At 40.2% G+C, this 15546-nt stretch overlaps 1 protein-coding gene across 8 annotated transcripts in view; it reads right to left on the bottom strand.

Moving 5' to 3' along the window:
- Nucleotides 1–2236: 2236 nt before the first annotated feature.
- The window catches only part of LOC138748958 (kinesin-like protein KIF18A), an 86978-nt gene continuing 73668 nt past the window's right edge, over nucleotides 2237–15546 (bottom strand). For all 8 annotated transcript variants that reach the window (XM_069909922.1, XM_069909925.1, XM_069909926.1 and 5 more), the window contains 3 exons: nucleotides 11126–11263; nucleotides 9943–10025; nucleotides 2237–6617 (listed from right to left, as the gene is read on the bottom strand). In XM_069909922.1, coding sequence (XP_069766023.1) covers nucleotides 6481–6617; nucleotides 9943–10025; nucleotides 11126–11263 — 358 coding nt within the window. In that variant the 3' untranslated portion in view covers nucleotides 2237–6480. The remainder of the gene's footprint in view (nucleotides 6618–9942; nucleotides 10026–11125; nucleotides 11264–15546) is intronic.

Here is a 15546-nt window from a genome sequence, read left to right as displayed (position 1 = left end):
TAGTCTCGATCCCTCCCAAACACCGTCGATGCCGTCACATCCTCAGTTTCTAATTTTTGAAAGTCAGGAGTCAATTTCCCAGATTTTGCAACGTAAATGCCAGCTGGTATCTGTCCTGTTCAGCTGTTCAGTTCCATCAGAAAAGGGCATTGGTATAACACTTTAGGAAAGCAACATGCCCCAAGTACTTCACAAGTTCACACAAAATACTGGAGCAGAAGCCATTCAAGTCTTCTCCATGCTTTCTTCATGATGCCATAGTGTGTTGGGTGCAGGAAAGATCCTCCAAGATAGTGAGTCCCAAGTACTTAAAATTTACTCACTCTCTCCATTTCTGATCTCCCAATGATCCCAATGATCTCTGGGTTGTGCCTTCAAGAAGGTTTTCCCTTCTTGAAGTCATCAATCAACTCCTTGTTTGTAGTTTTGCTATTAAGATGCTGGAGTAAAACATAAAAGTCTGCAGAAACCGTGACTGAGGTAAAAACACAAGGCTGGAGAATCTCAGAAGGTCAGTGTACTCTTTTATAGCAAAGGTAAAGATACATAATCAATATTTCAGGCTTGAACCCTTCATCAAGGTACAGCTACTCCAGGTTATGAGATGAACCCCAGAGTAATGTACAAATTTAAAATAAAATCCTTCTGGGTAAACCAGAGCGCTGCAATGTGAACTGAGTCTCACCTGACTTAATATACAACATTTAAGATTCTCACAATAAGAATCCTTTTAAATAGTAGTTGCTTTCAAACAAAAGGCATTATTTTAAAGTTTAAAAATTTACAAATTCATTTTAAGAGGTGTTTTCAAGAAATAATTCATGGATAGAAAAAAAAAATCTTGGAATCATCGAAATTTCATACTGTTGGACAGAGCACATTAAATGTTCTGAGAATAATCTATCAGGGTTTCTGCGATATCTTTACCTGTGCCAGTTTTTGGAGATTTATCCAATTTGGTACAGTGTTACATTTGCAAGAACATTACAAGGTGGAAATACCTGCTGCAAAATACTAGAAATTTCCACTTCAAGGTTCAGCAGCTCACAATGCTTTGCAAAACAGAAGTTTGCAAACCTTAATGAGCCTGAATATTTTAGATTTTATTTGATCATTTAAATAGTATTTCAGAGTAATTGCAGTAATTCTGTTTCCAAAGTTTTACTGCAATTCCAAAAGACAATGATTGAAGCACAAGAGAATAATCATGTCCCATCATCAGTTTTTACAGGGCTGAGGCAAACCAGTATCAGCCATTTCTGGTTCGAGAAAATGTTCTAAAGCTCAGAACACTAATATTGCTCTGAGAAACTGGATTTTGATTAAAAAAGAGTTAAAATACATCTTTATTCAGTTTTAATTCAACGATTCTCAAGGGTCAAAGATTTTTAAAATGATCATTTTATTTTACTTGAATTACTGGAAATAGAGAGCAATGAATTGTCAGAAGCCAGTGATAAAACAAAGACTTTTGCCAATCTTTGCCATTAAAGTATTTTATTCAAGATTATTTTATTATCATGTAATAAAAATGTGAAATTCCCTTTAGTCTACCGTAAGGCAGACGAAGATTCGCTATCAGCAAAAATTGCCCAGTGTCCCTTACAGCCAGAGAAAGAAGCAAAAGAGAGACCCTGAATGCCTGTGGCTTCACCTCCAGCACTCCCTCAGCCACAAAGTTTTCAGTCCAAACTATCAGCAACCCGAGCTCCAGAGGCACATTTTTGATATGCTCAGGAAGCCTCCAGCACCCTCTCGCATCCCAGTTCCGATACCTGGTACCCCTCCAGCGTCTCCAGCAGTCCGCAGCCTGGTGTGAGTCCCTTGACTGCAGCCGCCAGCAGTCTGCGTGGGTTCCTCGCCTTGACAACAGCCTGTGTATCCTTTAACCTCAGAGCCCCTCACTGGTCCACTGCCAAGTCTGCTACCATATGTGATGCTCTTTCATATGACAGGCTGTCCCAGAAATCTTAAATCTGTACCAATTGCTCCAATGGGATTTTTTTTTTTTTTTTTTTTTTTTTACAATGTGCCACAGATAGAGGAAGAGCCTTGGCTAGCAGTTGGTTGCACGATTGCCAAGAAGTCAACCACCCACCATACTCTCTCTGAAGGTAATAGGCCACTTTCCCCTTTAATTGGACATTGCTATGTTCAAGAATCTGAAGAAACCCTTGTGTTGAGAAGAGTATCGGGTTCAGTGGGTTCATAGAGAGATAAGTCTGGACACAAGTGCTACAATCACACTTTTATTAACAAAGGGAAACAAACAGGGATGTTAAACAGTACACAATTACTAATTCATGTAAGCAACAATATAGACGTTGACCTCAGAGATCAATTGGACTCCGACAACAGAAAACAAGGTCCCGCTCACACACTATAAACAGCGACTCTTACTCACTCTCCCAGTTCCCTGATCAACAGGGTGAAGCTCTACTGCAAGTATTGATATATCGCAATACCGCAGCTCAGCTTCAGTGTAGTGCACACCTTACCCATGACATTTCCAGCCATGTCCACAGTAGCGACTTGGCCTGGAGCAGTGGGGCTTGGACCATGAGGTAGAGAGAGCGAATGTGCTCTGCGCTGGTGCTAAATACAGTGCTAATCTGCACTGCTAGCCAATGAAGACCCTAAGTGATTTAAATTAGCCAAGGGCAAGGTGTGCACCAATTGGCTGGAGTCCAATCGTGACTGACAGATGATGTGACTTCTGAATAAGATTCAGACGGGGAGATTATGTGCCTTGTCCAGCATACAGAGGCACTTGTGTATATATTGATCTGCTTAATTAGTTTTAAAAAAAAACACATCGTTTTGTTCTTTTATTTTTCCTGTTTGTGGAGTATGTGCCACTTGCAACTTGTGGCAAATATTGTTGAGTGGCTGGTCCAGAAGGTTCAACCTATCGATCCAGTCGAGACCCACAAGATCAAGGTTAGGACATCTTTATCAGATAACATGATCCATTTTCTTCTGCGCCATTTAAGTTGACAGAACAGTCAATTGAACCTAACAATTCCAGGATCCCCCAGAAGCATTCTGTGCCGTGTTTTCGGTTGGAGTCACCTCTGGCTGACCAATCAGTTTTCATGTTTTCTTTGATATTTGAGTAATGTCAGACGCTATATCAATTTGAAGCTTCACTGGGATGCTTTTAATGTGCACCTTCACATATTTCCTGCATGTGATAGGTTTCACTTTTGAGGGTGGTGAACTTATCAGATGTTTTCCATCTTCCAGCTCTACAGAATTCTGCTTTATGCCCCAGGCGCTTGCATTTACTGCAGCGTCGACGTCTGTACGGGCAGTCACGAGCGCAGTACCTCTCATTGCAGTTCCAACAGCTGCTGGCAGGTCACACTTTTGCTTTGTCTACTGACTTGACTGTCTGGACACAACCGCTTGAGGATGGGGGTACCGCTTCCACCGTTTTGCTGTTGAGTTTCAGATTAATTAAGCGTTGGTGTTTGGCTGTTAATCTTTGAAGAGTCATGTCTGACTCCTGCTCAATCTTCGCTAGCAAGCGTATTGGCATCTTGGAGCGACTGCAATCCCGCTACAGACATTTAAATTGGCCTTTAGTCAGCATAGGGAGTTTAAAATGCTCCCACTGTTGATTCTCTATATGCGTGTATGTCACAAAAATCTTCTTGGTCGTTTTGAGGCACTGATATCAAATGTTGAACAGTGATGTTTGCTCACCGAATATCTCTGCCAACATGTTAAAGTGTTTCCCTGAAGTTGAGCTCACGGGGAAGTTCTGGCAGAATGATGTTTGTGTAGCGCTCGTGTTCTCGAGCGTCTAATTTCCATAACAGCAGCCTAGTTTTCCACGCATCATTGAATTTGGCAAAGTTGACTGCAAATAAGTCTTCATACTTTTTGAACGAAATTTCAAATGTGCTTGACTCTCGGTGAAATAAGAAGTCCGTAATAGAGCTCATTAAAGCACCTGCTGAATTTGAACCAACTTCAGGCTCACCTCCAACAACGGCTAGAGTCCCAACGGACATTTTCTCTGCCAGTGGGTCAATTAGCCTCACTTATATTTCTTCAAAGTTTTTCTGCTGTTTGAGGACAGTCTGCAGCTGTTCTGTTGTGAGTGACATTGTCAATTTGTCGCCAAAATGTGGTAAATGTGCCAAATGTTTGTGCTATGCACACATTGTGTGGTTATACAAGCTTCACCTTGTATTCCACCCAAAGAGAAATGACAGACACCAGTGTTTTCCCAAATCCAAAGAACGAATCCTTTTATTTACAATTAGGGAACTCAGGCGAGCCATCTCACACACGACTAGATTAGTTGATTGATGGCTCAAGACCCGAGAACTAGTAACACCCACTCCTGGCGACGGTGGAGTCGCTCTGTTTAGGGTGTTCTAGCAGTTTCCATGGCAACAAGTTGTATGTCTGCTTGTATTTTTTGCATAATAAGTAACAAACTGTTTCTTAATGGTTCCTGCAAAGGTGCTGACTGAAATCAGTTAGGAGATCACAGTAGTCTGTGTTGATGAGCGTTTCATAGACCCTCACATCGAGAAGAGAAACAGCTTGAAGGGTAGTCTTCTCCTGTGGGGTGGGGGTGGGGGATGTTTGGGAGCTCAAAAGATAGATTAGTCAGGGGCCACATCCGGTGGGGGAGGACCAGTGGGGAAGCTGGTCCAGGTCAGAGTGGACGGCGCATAGGAAGCTCCACACCCACGGGGCTTCTCCCCCGCAATGCTCTCTCCAGACAGCACACATCTCCATAAATCACCAGCAAGACATCCAATCACCCTGAAAACTCGAGTGGATGCTCCCTGCTCCATATACTTGGATCCCTCTAGCAAAGTAATGGCTTGTCAGTTGCCAGTCCACAAGGGGCAAGACCACCTCTCTCAGATTGGGGCATGTGGTGGTGACTAAATAGCCCCCCAAGGCACCAATCACCTTTGTGCTCCCTGGGAGATGGTGCTTGCAGGCACCCCCGTAGAGACCCACGTGGCCATTCCCTAAATCCCGCACCCCAATGCCAACGGTGTAGCACTGTGGCCGGTTGTGTTGGCCCCATTCTAAGAGGGCAGGGAACCTGGCCTGGACTGCAATCTCCACCCATTCCCACAAGCCACTGTCATTGCCAATCGTCTGTTGGTCAAACAGACTGCCCAGGGCGCTTGCATTCTGATGAGAGAGAAGGGAATTGGGGGCCCCCTTGTATGCCATTTCATGGCATGGCTAGTTCACATGTCCGCTGGTGGTATCGGTCCCCTTCCAGTTAGCTCCTTGGTGGAATAGTGCAGGTCTCCATTATCTCTCCATGATCCACATACATGCTCACCTGAGGTCCCTCCATTTTCGGCAACCTTGCCCTTTTGGAGGGTCGGCGGGGTGCCCTCTTTCACTAGGAGGCCAAGACTAGAATTCCCCACTGACTTTTAACAGGGAATATGTAATATTTTACAATAATTTTTGAATGGGGTTTACCAGAGTCTTGCAAATTTCTACAGTGTTCTGTGGAGAACATTCTGACTGGTTGCATCATTGTCTGGTATGTTGGTGTCAATGCACAGTATGAGAAAAGACTACAGACACTTGTGAAATCAGCCACCAGTCTCTACTTTGTTCAGGACATCTACAAGAGGCGGTGTTTCAAGAAAGCATCCTCTATCCTCAAGGATTCTCACCACCCAGGCCATGCCCTCTTCACTCTCCTGTCATCGGGAAGAAGGTCCAGGAGCCTGAAGACAGACACCCAACAGCCATCAGATTTCCGAATGGACAACGAACCACAGGAACGACCTCACTTTCTCCTATTTTGCACTGTTTTAAAAAAATTTAATTTATAGCAATTTTGCACCTGCGATGCTGCTGCAAAACAATGGATTTCATTACATGTTCACGACAAAAAAATTCTGATTACTTCTCACGCATTTTAGAATTTTCCACACATGCATTCCATTGCTTGCAGATTGTGGCTTTACAACTGCCCACATCAAGCAAATATCAAGAGCATACCCTAACCATACAGCTACTTTAAAAACCATATTTTATTTAAACGAATAATGTAGATTTACAGCTAAAAGGAAGGTGATATAATAACTAGAACATAAAAGTTACATGCTGCTTTTGTGTGTTAATTAGGAAGATTTCACAGAACTGTGCATAGCCACACGATGGGAGTGCAGAACTCAATCCCATTAGGGAGCATAAGATGACTCAGTAAAAGAATATTGCTTTCTGTCAACCAGAATATTCAGAGGACTGTCTATGAACCAGAGCGCCTTTGCACCAATAAAGACGAAAAACAATGACATGGAAAAAAAATGCAAAAATATTAAAAGTTTAACAGTATTCAAAATACTGGAAGGATTGGAAACAACATCAGCGTTTTCAATAATCATATTGTCAACACAAGTTCTAATTTCAAGTACGGGCAGTCCAAGTGAGAGCAAACAAATGCAATTACTGTATCATGTTCTCATTCATCCTCTGTCAGAAAGTAAACATTTTACTTGAATTCTTCAAACTGGATTGTGGAAGGAATTGACTGGTAACTCTAGTGACTGCCAAGTTGCTGTTGATTCCATTTTTCTTGTCCAATGAACGTAACCTTGGGCTGGAGTATGGCGCTGTGCAAAGATAGACCACCATTATAACTTCATATCGTGAAACTGAAACCCACATCAATTCCTTATGTCAAATAGTTAAGACAGAACTTTGAAATGGATCATAGAATTGTACAGCAGAGAAGGCGGCCCTTTAAATGCACTTTGCCTTTGCTTGGATGAGTTGCCTATCTACTCTAATCCCATTTGCCTGCCTTCAGCCCATATCCCTCAGCATCTTTTCAATCCAATTACTTGACTAAATATCTTTTTAACTTTGTCATTGTATTTTCTTCCATCACCTTTTCCATGTCACTACCACTCTGCGTGAAAAACTTACTCCTCAGTCTCACCTAAACCAGGGAAGAAGATTCTGCTCCTCATAATTTTGCAGATCTTTTGGGTCACTCATCTTCTAACCAGTGAGAATAAACCCAGCCTATTCTAGCTCTCCTCATAAAAGTAGTAATTTCTTCCAGGGCAAACCGTGGTGATTACCTTCTGCACTCTCTCTACTGCTACCACATCCTCCCTGCAGGATGGCAACCACAATACTCTGTAACCAACTTCTTATTCAGATGCAACATGATGTGCTAACTCTTTCACTCAATGTCTCTGCTTATGAAGGCAAGCTTATCAAATATCTTCACCATCTTATCCACCTGGTAGGATCTCTCTGTTCTTGAATATCACTAAGCTTCCTAGTATTTACTCTATCCTTGAAATGTCTCAAACTGTATTAATTTTAAATAAATAAACAAATAGAGTTTAATATCTTTTACAGGACCTATTACACTCCACATACGCTGCATAAAATATATCATAACCCTTCTCCCAATTGTCAGAGATGTAAAACCTGTGACGGAGTTTACTTCGTGTTCTTTGGAACTGCTCTTATCTGGAAGACTTCTGGAAACATGTCATTAGGAATAACCTCAGATATTATAAAAACCAAAATTTCATTTGCCCCTAGGGTCTGGATTTTACGAGATCTACAAGATCTTAATGTGAACCACAATTAAAGAAAAATACTTTAAATTACTTGTGGCCATAGCTGGGAAAAACTGTATCCTACAAAACTGGAAATCTGAACTTCCTCCTTCACAGAGGCAATAGTTAAACTAGTTAATATTCTACAGTACACCTGAAAAGATCTTGTAGAGTGTGAGGAGGAAACCAGGCTCCTCGGCTACTGAATTAGTATAAACTGTCCTCCCATGCCCCTAATATCTGCTGTAGTAATATATACTTTATTAATACACATTCAGACTTCATATATCACCTGATCAAATGTTATTTTTGCTGTTTTTCAATTATCAATTTCTCCAATTCCAGGGTTGCGAGTGGGGAGTGTGGGTGGTAGGAGGGAGCATTTTATTTTGTTCATTTGTTTTTCTGACCTTTTTTTGTGTATATATTTATTGCTTTAATAAAAAAATATCTTTTTAAAAAAAGAGTAATGGTCTAAGATTCACTTTGTTGAGGATCAGGCCAGTTCTCAGCTCCTTGTTACACTGATTGAAATTAATCCATAAATTTTCAACCATAGAACAGTAAACACAGCTGTTAACATTTATTCCTTTCTTTGACGATTCCAGCCCTTATCCTAGGAAGGAATAAATGTTTGCATCTGTGCATACAAACTGTTGTTAGCTCATATTTCAGTGTTGGTTGACAGAACAGCCTTCCTTGCAGGCAGTGGTTCCTTATCCTAACTGAACATGCAAATGTTGCAAATTGAACAAAACTAAAAGGAGACCAAACCCAAATGTGGTGAGAAAATGGTCAGAGTGGCCCAATATTTTATTTAATAATTTTTTAATCAATAAGCAATTCCTAATGGAAGTCACTGTGAAGCGTCAGGATAGCTGTAGTCCAAAACTCAGTTTACTGAACTGTGGAAAATGAAAGATTCCAATGTTTTGGGCAAGTAAAGGACTTCTGACGATAAACGAGAGCTGGTTGATGGCAAAGCAGGCACAAATCTGCTAAGACTTTCAACAGCCTCTTACAATCTCGATATTTGGGTATGAAAGAGTTATGGGAAAAATAATTACCCCAATATCAGCTAGAGCTCACAAGACCAGGAGCATCATGAATCGTGGACCTAGTCAATGAGGTTAGTGACAGAGTTGAATGAACAGATTTACGAAAGTCTAGAACAGGGGTGGGCAACCTTTTAGTTTTTAATTTAGACATACAGCATAGCCAACCATTTCAATTATGAGTCACCCTCTCAAGCTCACGTCTGTCCATGATTTTTCACACTATCCCACCCTCACCACCTGCAGATTGGAGGAACATGCCTCATTTTTCATCTGGGTACCCTTCAGCCCCAGGGCATAAACATTGAGTTCACAACATTCATTAATCAGCTTTTCTTTCTCCTCACCTCCCCCCCCCCACCGTTAACTCGTTATTCCAGTTCCTATTTCCTTTCTCTCTTCCCCCTAGCCTAGACTCTTTCCCCCTCCCTGTGATCCCCCCTTCCACCTATCATCACCCACCTTCGCCACCCCCCTACCCCCTTTTGTTCAGATATCCCTCATGTTCCCCCACACCTTGTTGAAGGGCTCAGGCCTGAAACGTTGGTGATGTATCTTTGCTACATAAAGGTACTGTTTGACCTGCTCAGTTTCTCCAGCATTTGTGTATTTTTTCACTTAACCACAGAGTCAACAGAATCCCGTGTTTTACCCCTACAGCACGGTTGCAGGCCTTTTCAGCCCATGAATATGTACCATGGGGGGGGGGGGTGTAGGATGGTATGTTATCATGCTGTATGTCTAAATTTAAAATGTCGCCACCCCTGGCCTAGAAGCATTGCCAGGGGCGGTGGTGGGGGGTAAAGGCCCAAAGGCTACAGAAAATGATCTCTGAATTTATCCCATTAGTGGAGTCAGAAGAATTGAAGATTTTGGGTAAAAGCACAGAAATGTTTACGTCTAGGGCAAATCAGCCTGAACAGTCGGACATCCTCGATGGGACTGGTCCCAATTTTGTGTTACCCATTGCTACTAAGGAAGCATTTGGTGATAAGTAAACAACAAGATAAAACCCAGCACACTTCTGCATCCAAAACCTGCGTCATTGGAAGTGGCAATATTCATCTCCTGCACTCACCATCAGCATACGGAGACTAAATGATAAGCAATATTTCAGGAAGAAGTATTTATCTAACCCAGAGCTCATTGTAAATGATAAATTAAGACAAAGGAATGAAAAAAAATCTAGTAGAATTCTACAAGGGAAACTTTTATATGGCTTAATATATGCTGATATAATGTCCATCCCTGAATTTATATTTGCAAGTTTTCTTTGACAAACAAAAGTGGTTCTTCTTGATTACCTGATGCAAGTTGATTCTTGCAGACTGAAGATCTCCTGGATTTATTCTGGCGTTGCTGGCCATTCATGCGGGATGAGATGCCACTATGGAGTAAAGGATGAGTAAAACAGTTATTAATAAATAGTGAAGTTCAACACAGTGAAAGCTAGAAAAGAAAGTTAAACCTCCTGTTAAACCTTTATTTGTTCCTGGCGCCTGCAAAATTAAATTTCAATTCTAAAATAAGATTCTTTGTTTTCCCATTGAGAATTGATCTCAATGAAAATTGAGATTTTTTCAAAATGCAGAAAAAGTCCTTTCCTTACATCCATCAGAACCATTCTACTCCCTTAAATTTACAATTTAGGAGGTTCAAAATTAAAGTTAAAGACTTGCATCTTTAGCTGTGAACATGCTCCTACCATTAACAGAATTTTAATTTGCTTTCATAATCTGAGGTTGTAAATGCCCTTCAGCAACTTGGTTTTAAATATTAAACACACAGATAGTTAAATGCTTAAAAGGAAATAATTCTGTCAATCATTCCAATCACACCATTAAACAAGAAAATATCAGTAATTTTGCCTTTACACTTCAATTGTTAAATATAAAATTGTTTGCTTTTATAACCTCTAACGATACAATTTAAAATTCTCATCATATTTAAATAAGATCACAAGGCCTGGAATGATTTGGCAAGGGTGTTTCCCATGGTAGGGGTGTCTAGGACAAGAGGGCACAACTTTAAGATAAAAGGGCGACAATTTAACACAGAGATGCAAAACGTTTTCTTTAGCTAGAGGTTTGTGAGTCTGTGGACCTTTTTTTGCCACAAGCAGGGTTGTTGGTGTATTAAAGGCAGAAATTGACAGATATTTGATTAGTCAGGGGATCAAGAGTTACGAGAAGGCCGGGAGTGGGGCTGAGTGGGAGATGGATCAGTTCATGATAGCGGCGGAGCAGACTTGATGGGCCTACTTCTTGTGATATACAATAAAAGAGATGAGGACAAGGATGAATTAAACTTCACTCACTAGTTGCAAAATGAGAGAATGAGGAAGAGAGAATGTGGGATGGAAGCCAGGAGATAAAGAGAGGGGTAATGTTCAAGAACACAGAAACAGACAGATAGAGGCAGTGAATTTACACCTCACCCCTCTCTCCAGCACCCTGCCATTATGAATTCCACCTGCAGCAGACTGACCATGAATATCTTTTCCTTCTTTGCCCTGTTCCTCTGGTGTTTGCCTTTGTGGTAGATCTGCTAACAGTCACGGATGGATTTCCAGCGGTGAACAGAACTCCGGGCTGGCTTTTAACTGCAGATCTTGGCAGGCCCAATCTGTAAGAATGAAAGAATAATGAACACTGAACTAATGGGGGTGGGGGGCGGGGGGGGGCGGGGGGGAAAAGACCAGTGGAAGAAAATAAGCAACATGAAAAGATTTATTAGTTCTACTCCTTCTCAAAAACTTATTTAAATACGACATTAGAGAAAAAGAAACAGGAATGCTGAATCCGATCAGCAGGTCTGATAAGTGAAAAAAGCGTGAATATTTAATGTGGAAGACTGTCAGAAGTGCCAAAAAGTTAGTTTTAATGTGAAATGTTAACTTGGTTTCTTTTTCCACAGATGATGCCTGGCCTGTTTGGTGTTTCCAGCATTTTCTTTTAATTTCCGACCTCAGTTTCTGGAGTTTTTTTGGTTTTCAATCCAAGCAGAATTTGGTCGCGCCAATACAAACGAGATCGATCCTGGACCCACGACATGTCCTCACGAGTCAGGAAGGTGCAGCAGCACCTACACTTCCTAAGGAAATTGAGGAGGACAAGACTATCGGCCCCCATTTGACCACCTTTTACATTTGAGAGTGTCCAGTCTGGTTGCATCTTTGTGTGGTGCAATAGCTGCAGAGCATCGGACTGGAAGCCAAATCATCAAAATGGCCGAATAGATCATTGGGACCTCTCATTCCTCAACATTTTCCGGGAGCATTGCTTTAAAAAGGGCTCAAAAAATTTCTTCCCTTTCTATCCTGCACACTGCATCTTTGACCCACAACCATCAAGGAGATGCAGGAGCACTGCCAGGCTGGGAAATAGCTTCTTCCTGCAGGCTGTGAGATTGATGATCAGAATCCCAAAATATTTATGTACATTTATTTTAAATTATATCTTTATGCAGACATGATATATCCTGTGTAATGCATGTGTATGTGTATGCACTGTGGTCCATAGAAATGCTGTTTTATTGGGTGTATATGTAGTCTGATGATGATAAACGAATTTGATCTACATTATATCTCTTCAAAGCTGTCAGAAAAGGATATGCAAGTTGCCTCCTCCAACTCTGAATAGCAAACCTTTCTCTGGATTCACAACAATTAATCTCTTGGTGAAAATCAAAGCTTTTGGAAAATAAAGTTAATGTGATCCAGGAATAAAATTGAGAACAAACTAATTGTCCTTTTCCATAATGCAGGAAACAATGATTCTACTGTCTAGAATGCAATATATCTCTTTACAAGTGGATCATTGATTCTGTTGAATCCAGGATGAAAATCAATTCAACAAAGTGCTCATTTGATTTTTGTGTAACTTGGTGGTGGGTTGAGTTTAGTTTCCAATATTTACTGAGGCAAATCAAACGGTAATTTTTCAATAGATGGAGTTGTGAATAAACAATCCAAAGCTTACAACACAATATTTATTTTCGTTTTTATAAAGAAGAGAGAGGAACATGAGTGGGATATTTATAACCTCTTGTGCTGCATGTGACAAGATCATGGCTGATCTGTAACCTCGCTCTGTATGTGTGTTCTTTTCTTGTATCCTTTGGCGAACAAAATCAGTCTCAGGTTTAAATTAATAATTGATCTGGCACCAAATAATACTTACTGAAGTGTATTCTAGATTTCAACCACTTTCTGCTTCACTCCAGATAGGTCCTGGATCTAATACAGAACAACTCTGATTATCCAAAATCAGATTCCCCAAAATCCTCAGTTATCTGAAACTTTTTCGGACTTCAAGCTCTCGAGCAGGAGCAGGACCCTCGGGCTCCCGGCACGAGAAGGCCTTGGTGGGGAAGTGTTGTGATCGGCAGTGGCATATTTATTCTCACCAATAGCACATCTATTTTTTCTCAATTTAGCAAGACATATTATCATTTAGCCATTGTGCATGTCTAGGTGGGGTATTATCTTTCCGTTTTATCAAAATTGCACATCTGGCTATCTCTTTTTTTTGGGGAGAATTCAACATCATTTTAATGCTTAAAAAGCCTGATTTGCTGTTGCTACTGGGCTGAGTTTAAAAAAAAAGACCAGTTGTCCGAAAAAATGTTTATCCAAAATAGGCCCGATACCAACTATTTCATATAATCGGAGTTGTACTATTACTTAAAACTCCCCTACATTCCATGACTAGCAAGGCTAAACAGAGAGAAATTACCAGGTCTCCAATAACATTTGAACTTTAATACAAACACCAAATAACCTGTTAAATTCAAGGGAATGTAATTTTAGCTTCTGCACTTTCCTCTTACTTTAACTCCTTAGACTCAATTCCCCGCTTTTCTGGGACTACCAACAAGCGAATTTACCCCGTGTCCTGGATTTTGGGACTGATTTTATACCCAAGCACGTACTGTACTTCATTACTGTAAAGGTTTACCCATAGACCCAGTCTGGAGTATGTGATGGAAGGTTAAAAGTGGCCAGAGTCCAAAGGGATAAAAGCATGTCATCATTCTGATAATTGTATGCTGTTGGCCTTCCAAAACCAACAAATCACAACCTAGAACTGCTCACAATTTTCTACCCAGACATGAGATTTTATTTAAGCAAATAGACCCCAAAGACCCTTTATATTATCACTGCAACAAACTTTACTCTTTTCTGTTCTTTTCAAGTCCAAAATAGATGGGTTCATATTTGTTTATGTTGAAATTTCTAATGCTAAAAGAATAGCCTGCCCACTCAAATTGTTACCCTCACTCTTTAAATTAGTGGCTTTGCTTTTATTGCCATGCCTGCCACCCATCCACACTGCCTACACTCATCAGCCTCTAAGTAACCAAAGCTGGTCTGTGTGCTCGCACAGTCCTGACATCGGATGTGGTCCAAAGCAGCAGGAAGGCTTTGAATGATGCGATAGAGTGATGTACAAGGGACCGAAAAGTCCCACCTAAAAGTTCCTCTTCAAGCCTGACTGTCTCAGGGTTCTCAAGTACAGTAAAACTCCTGATATCCAGCACCTATAGGGATAGGTAGGTTCCAGATATGTGAATTTTCTGGTTGCTTGAGATTGCATGTTGCATAGATTGGCAAACTAACAGCTAAACATGCCAATTTTAAACGTGCTTATTTTTTACCTATTTACTTTTCATGAATTCTTTTGCCGGCTGCTTGAATTCTGGATTTACAGGGGTTTTACTGTATTTTTGAATATCTCTAATTTTAAAAGATTTTTGCAGTTAAAACAATTAAAGAAATGAAAACAATTTAAAAAAATGAATATGAAACAGAATTATCACTTCCCTTTTTTCCTTAAAGCTGTACAATCGCCATTGAATTTGACAGGCTCCCCAAGCTTGTGCCCTGGTAAACTGGTACAAGATGCAGAAGCAAATCATTCCAACGTAAAATGCTCAGCAATCTCCATGGGATTCAGCAAGACACTTGAACGTTCTCACAGAACTTGGAAATGTCCAATGGGTAAAGATATAGCTTAAAGGCAATACAATATACTTTATTAGGTTGAAAGATGATCCTGTTTTGGACATGCCCAAGCTTATAAAAATTTTGGAAGGTTGATTTTCAAACACTATCGCTGATTTTAAATTTAAACTTGGAACCTTGCCCTTTAATTGCTCTTTTTGGAATATCTCAGGAGGATGACTTCCTGAGACAAATTTTATTGTTTACTTCGTTGATAGCCAGATGTGCAATTTTGATAAAATGGAAAGATAATACCCCACCTAGACATGCAGTGGCTAAATGATATTATGTCTTGCTAAATTTAGAAAATTTTTTATTGTTTACTTCGTTGATAGCCAGATGTGCAATTTTGATAAAATGGAAAGATAATACCCCACCTAGACATGCAGTGGCTAAATGATATTATGTCTTGCTAAATTTAGATAAAATTTTATTGTTTACTTCGTTGATAGCCAGATGTGCAATTTTGATAAAATGGAAAAATACCCCACCTAGACATGCAGTGGCTAAATGATATTATGTCTTGCTAAATTTAGAAAAATTTTTATTGTTTACTTCGTTGATAGCCAGATGTGCAATTTTGATAAAATGGAAAGATAATACTCCACCTAGACATGCAGTGGCTAAATGATATTATGTCTTGCTAAATTTAGAAAAAATGGATATGCTATCAAGGATTCAAATATTAAATTCCAAATGACATGAGGCTCATTTATGGACTACTATCATAATCTTAAGATTTATTGTTGTTTTGGAATTTTGGCACTGTGTTGTCCATCTCTAAGGTGTGACTTGATTCAAATATGTCAATTTTCTTCCTTGCTGAGAGAAAGGGGATTCGAAAATTTTAAACCTTTATTCTTTGTTTTTTTTATTGTTATGCTTTATTTTGTTATTAAGAATG

This window comes from Narcine bancroftii, chromosome 13 (assembly GCF_036971445.1).
Source record: "Narcine bancroftii isolate sNarBan1 chromosome 13, sNarBan1.hap1, whole genome shotgun sequence".
In the NCBI taxonomy this organism is placed as follows: Eukaryota; Metazoa; Chordata; class Chondrichthyes; order Torpediniformes; family Narcinidae; genus Narcine; species Narcine bancroftii.
Note: the sequence above shows the minus strand (reverse complement) of the source record. Positions and strands in the feature narration are given on the sequence as shown.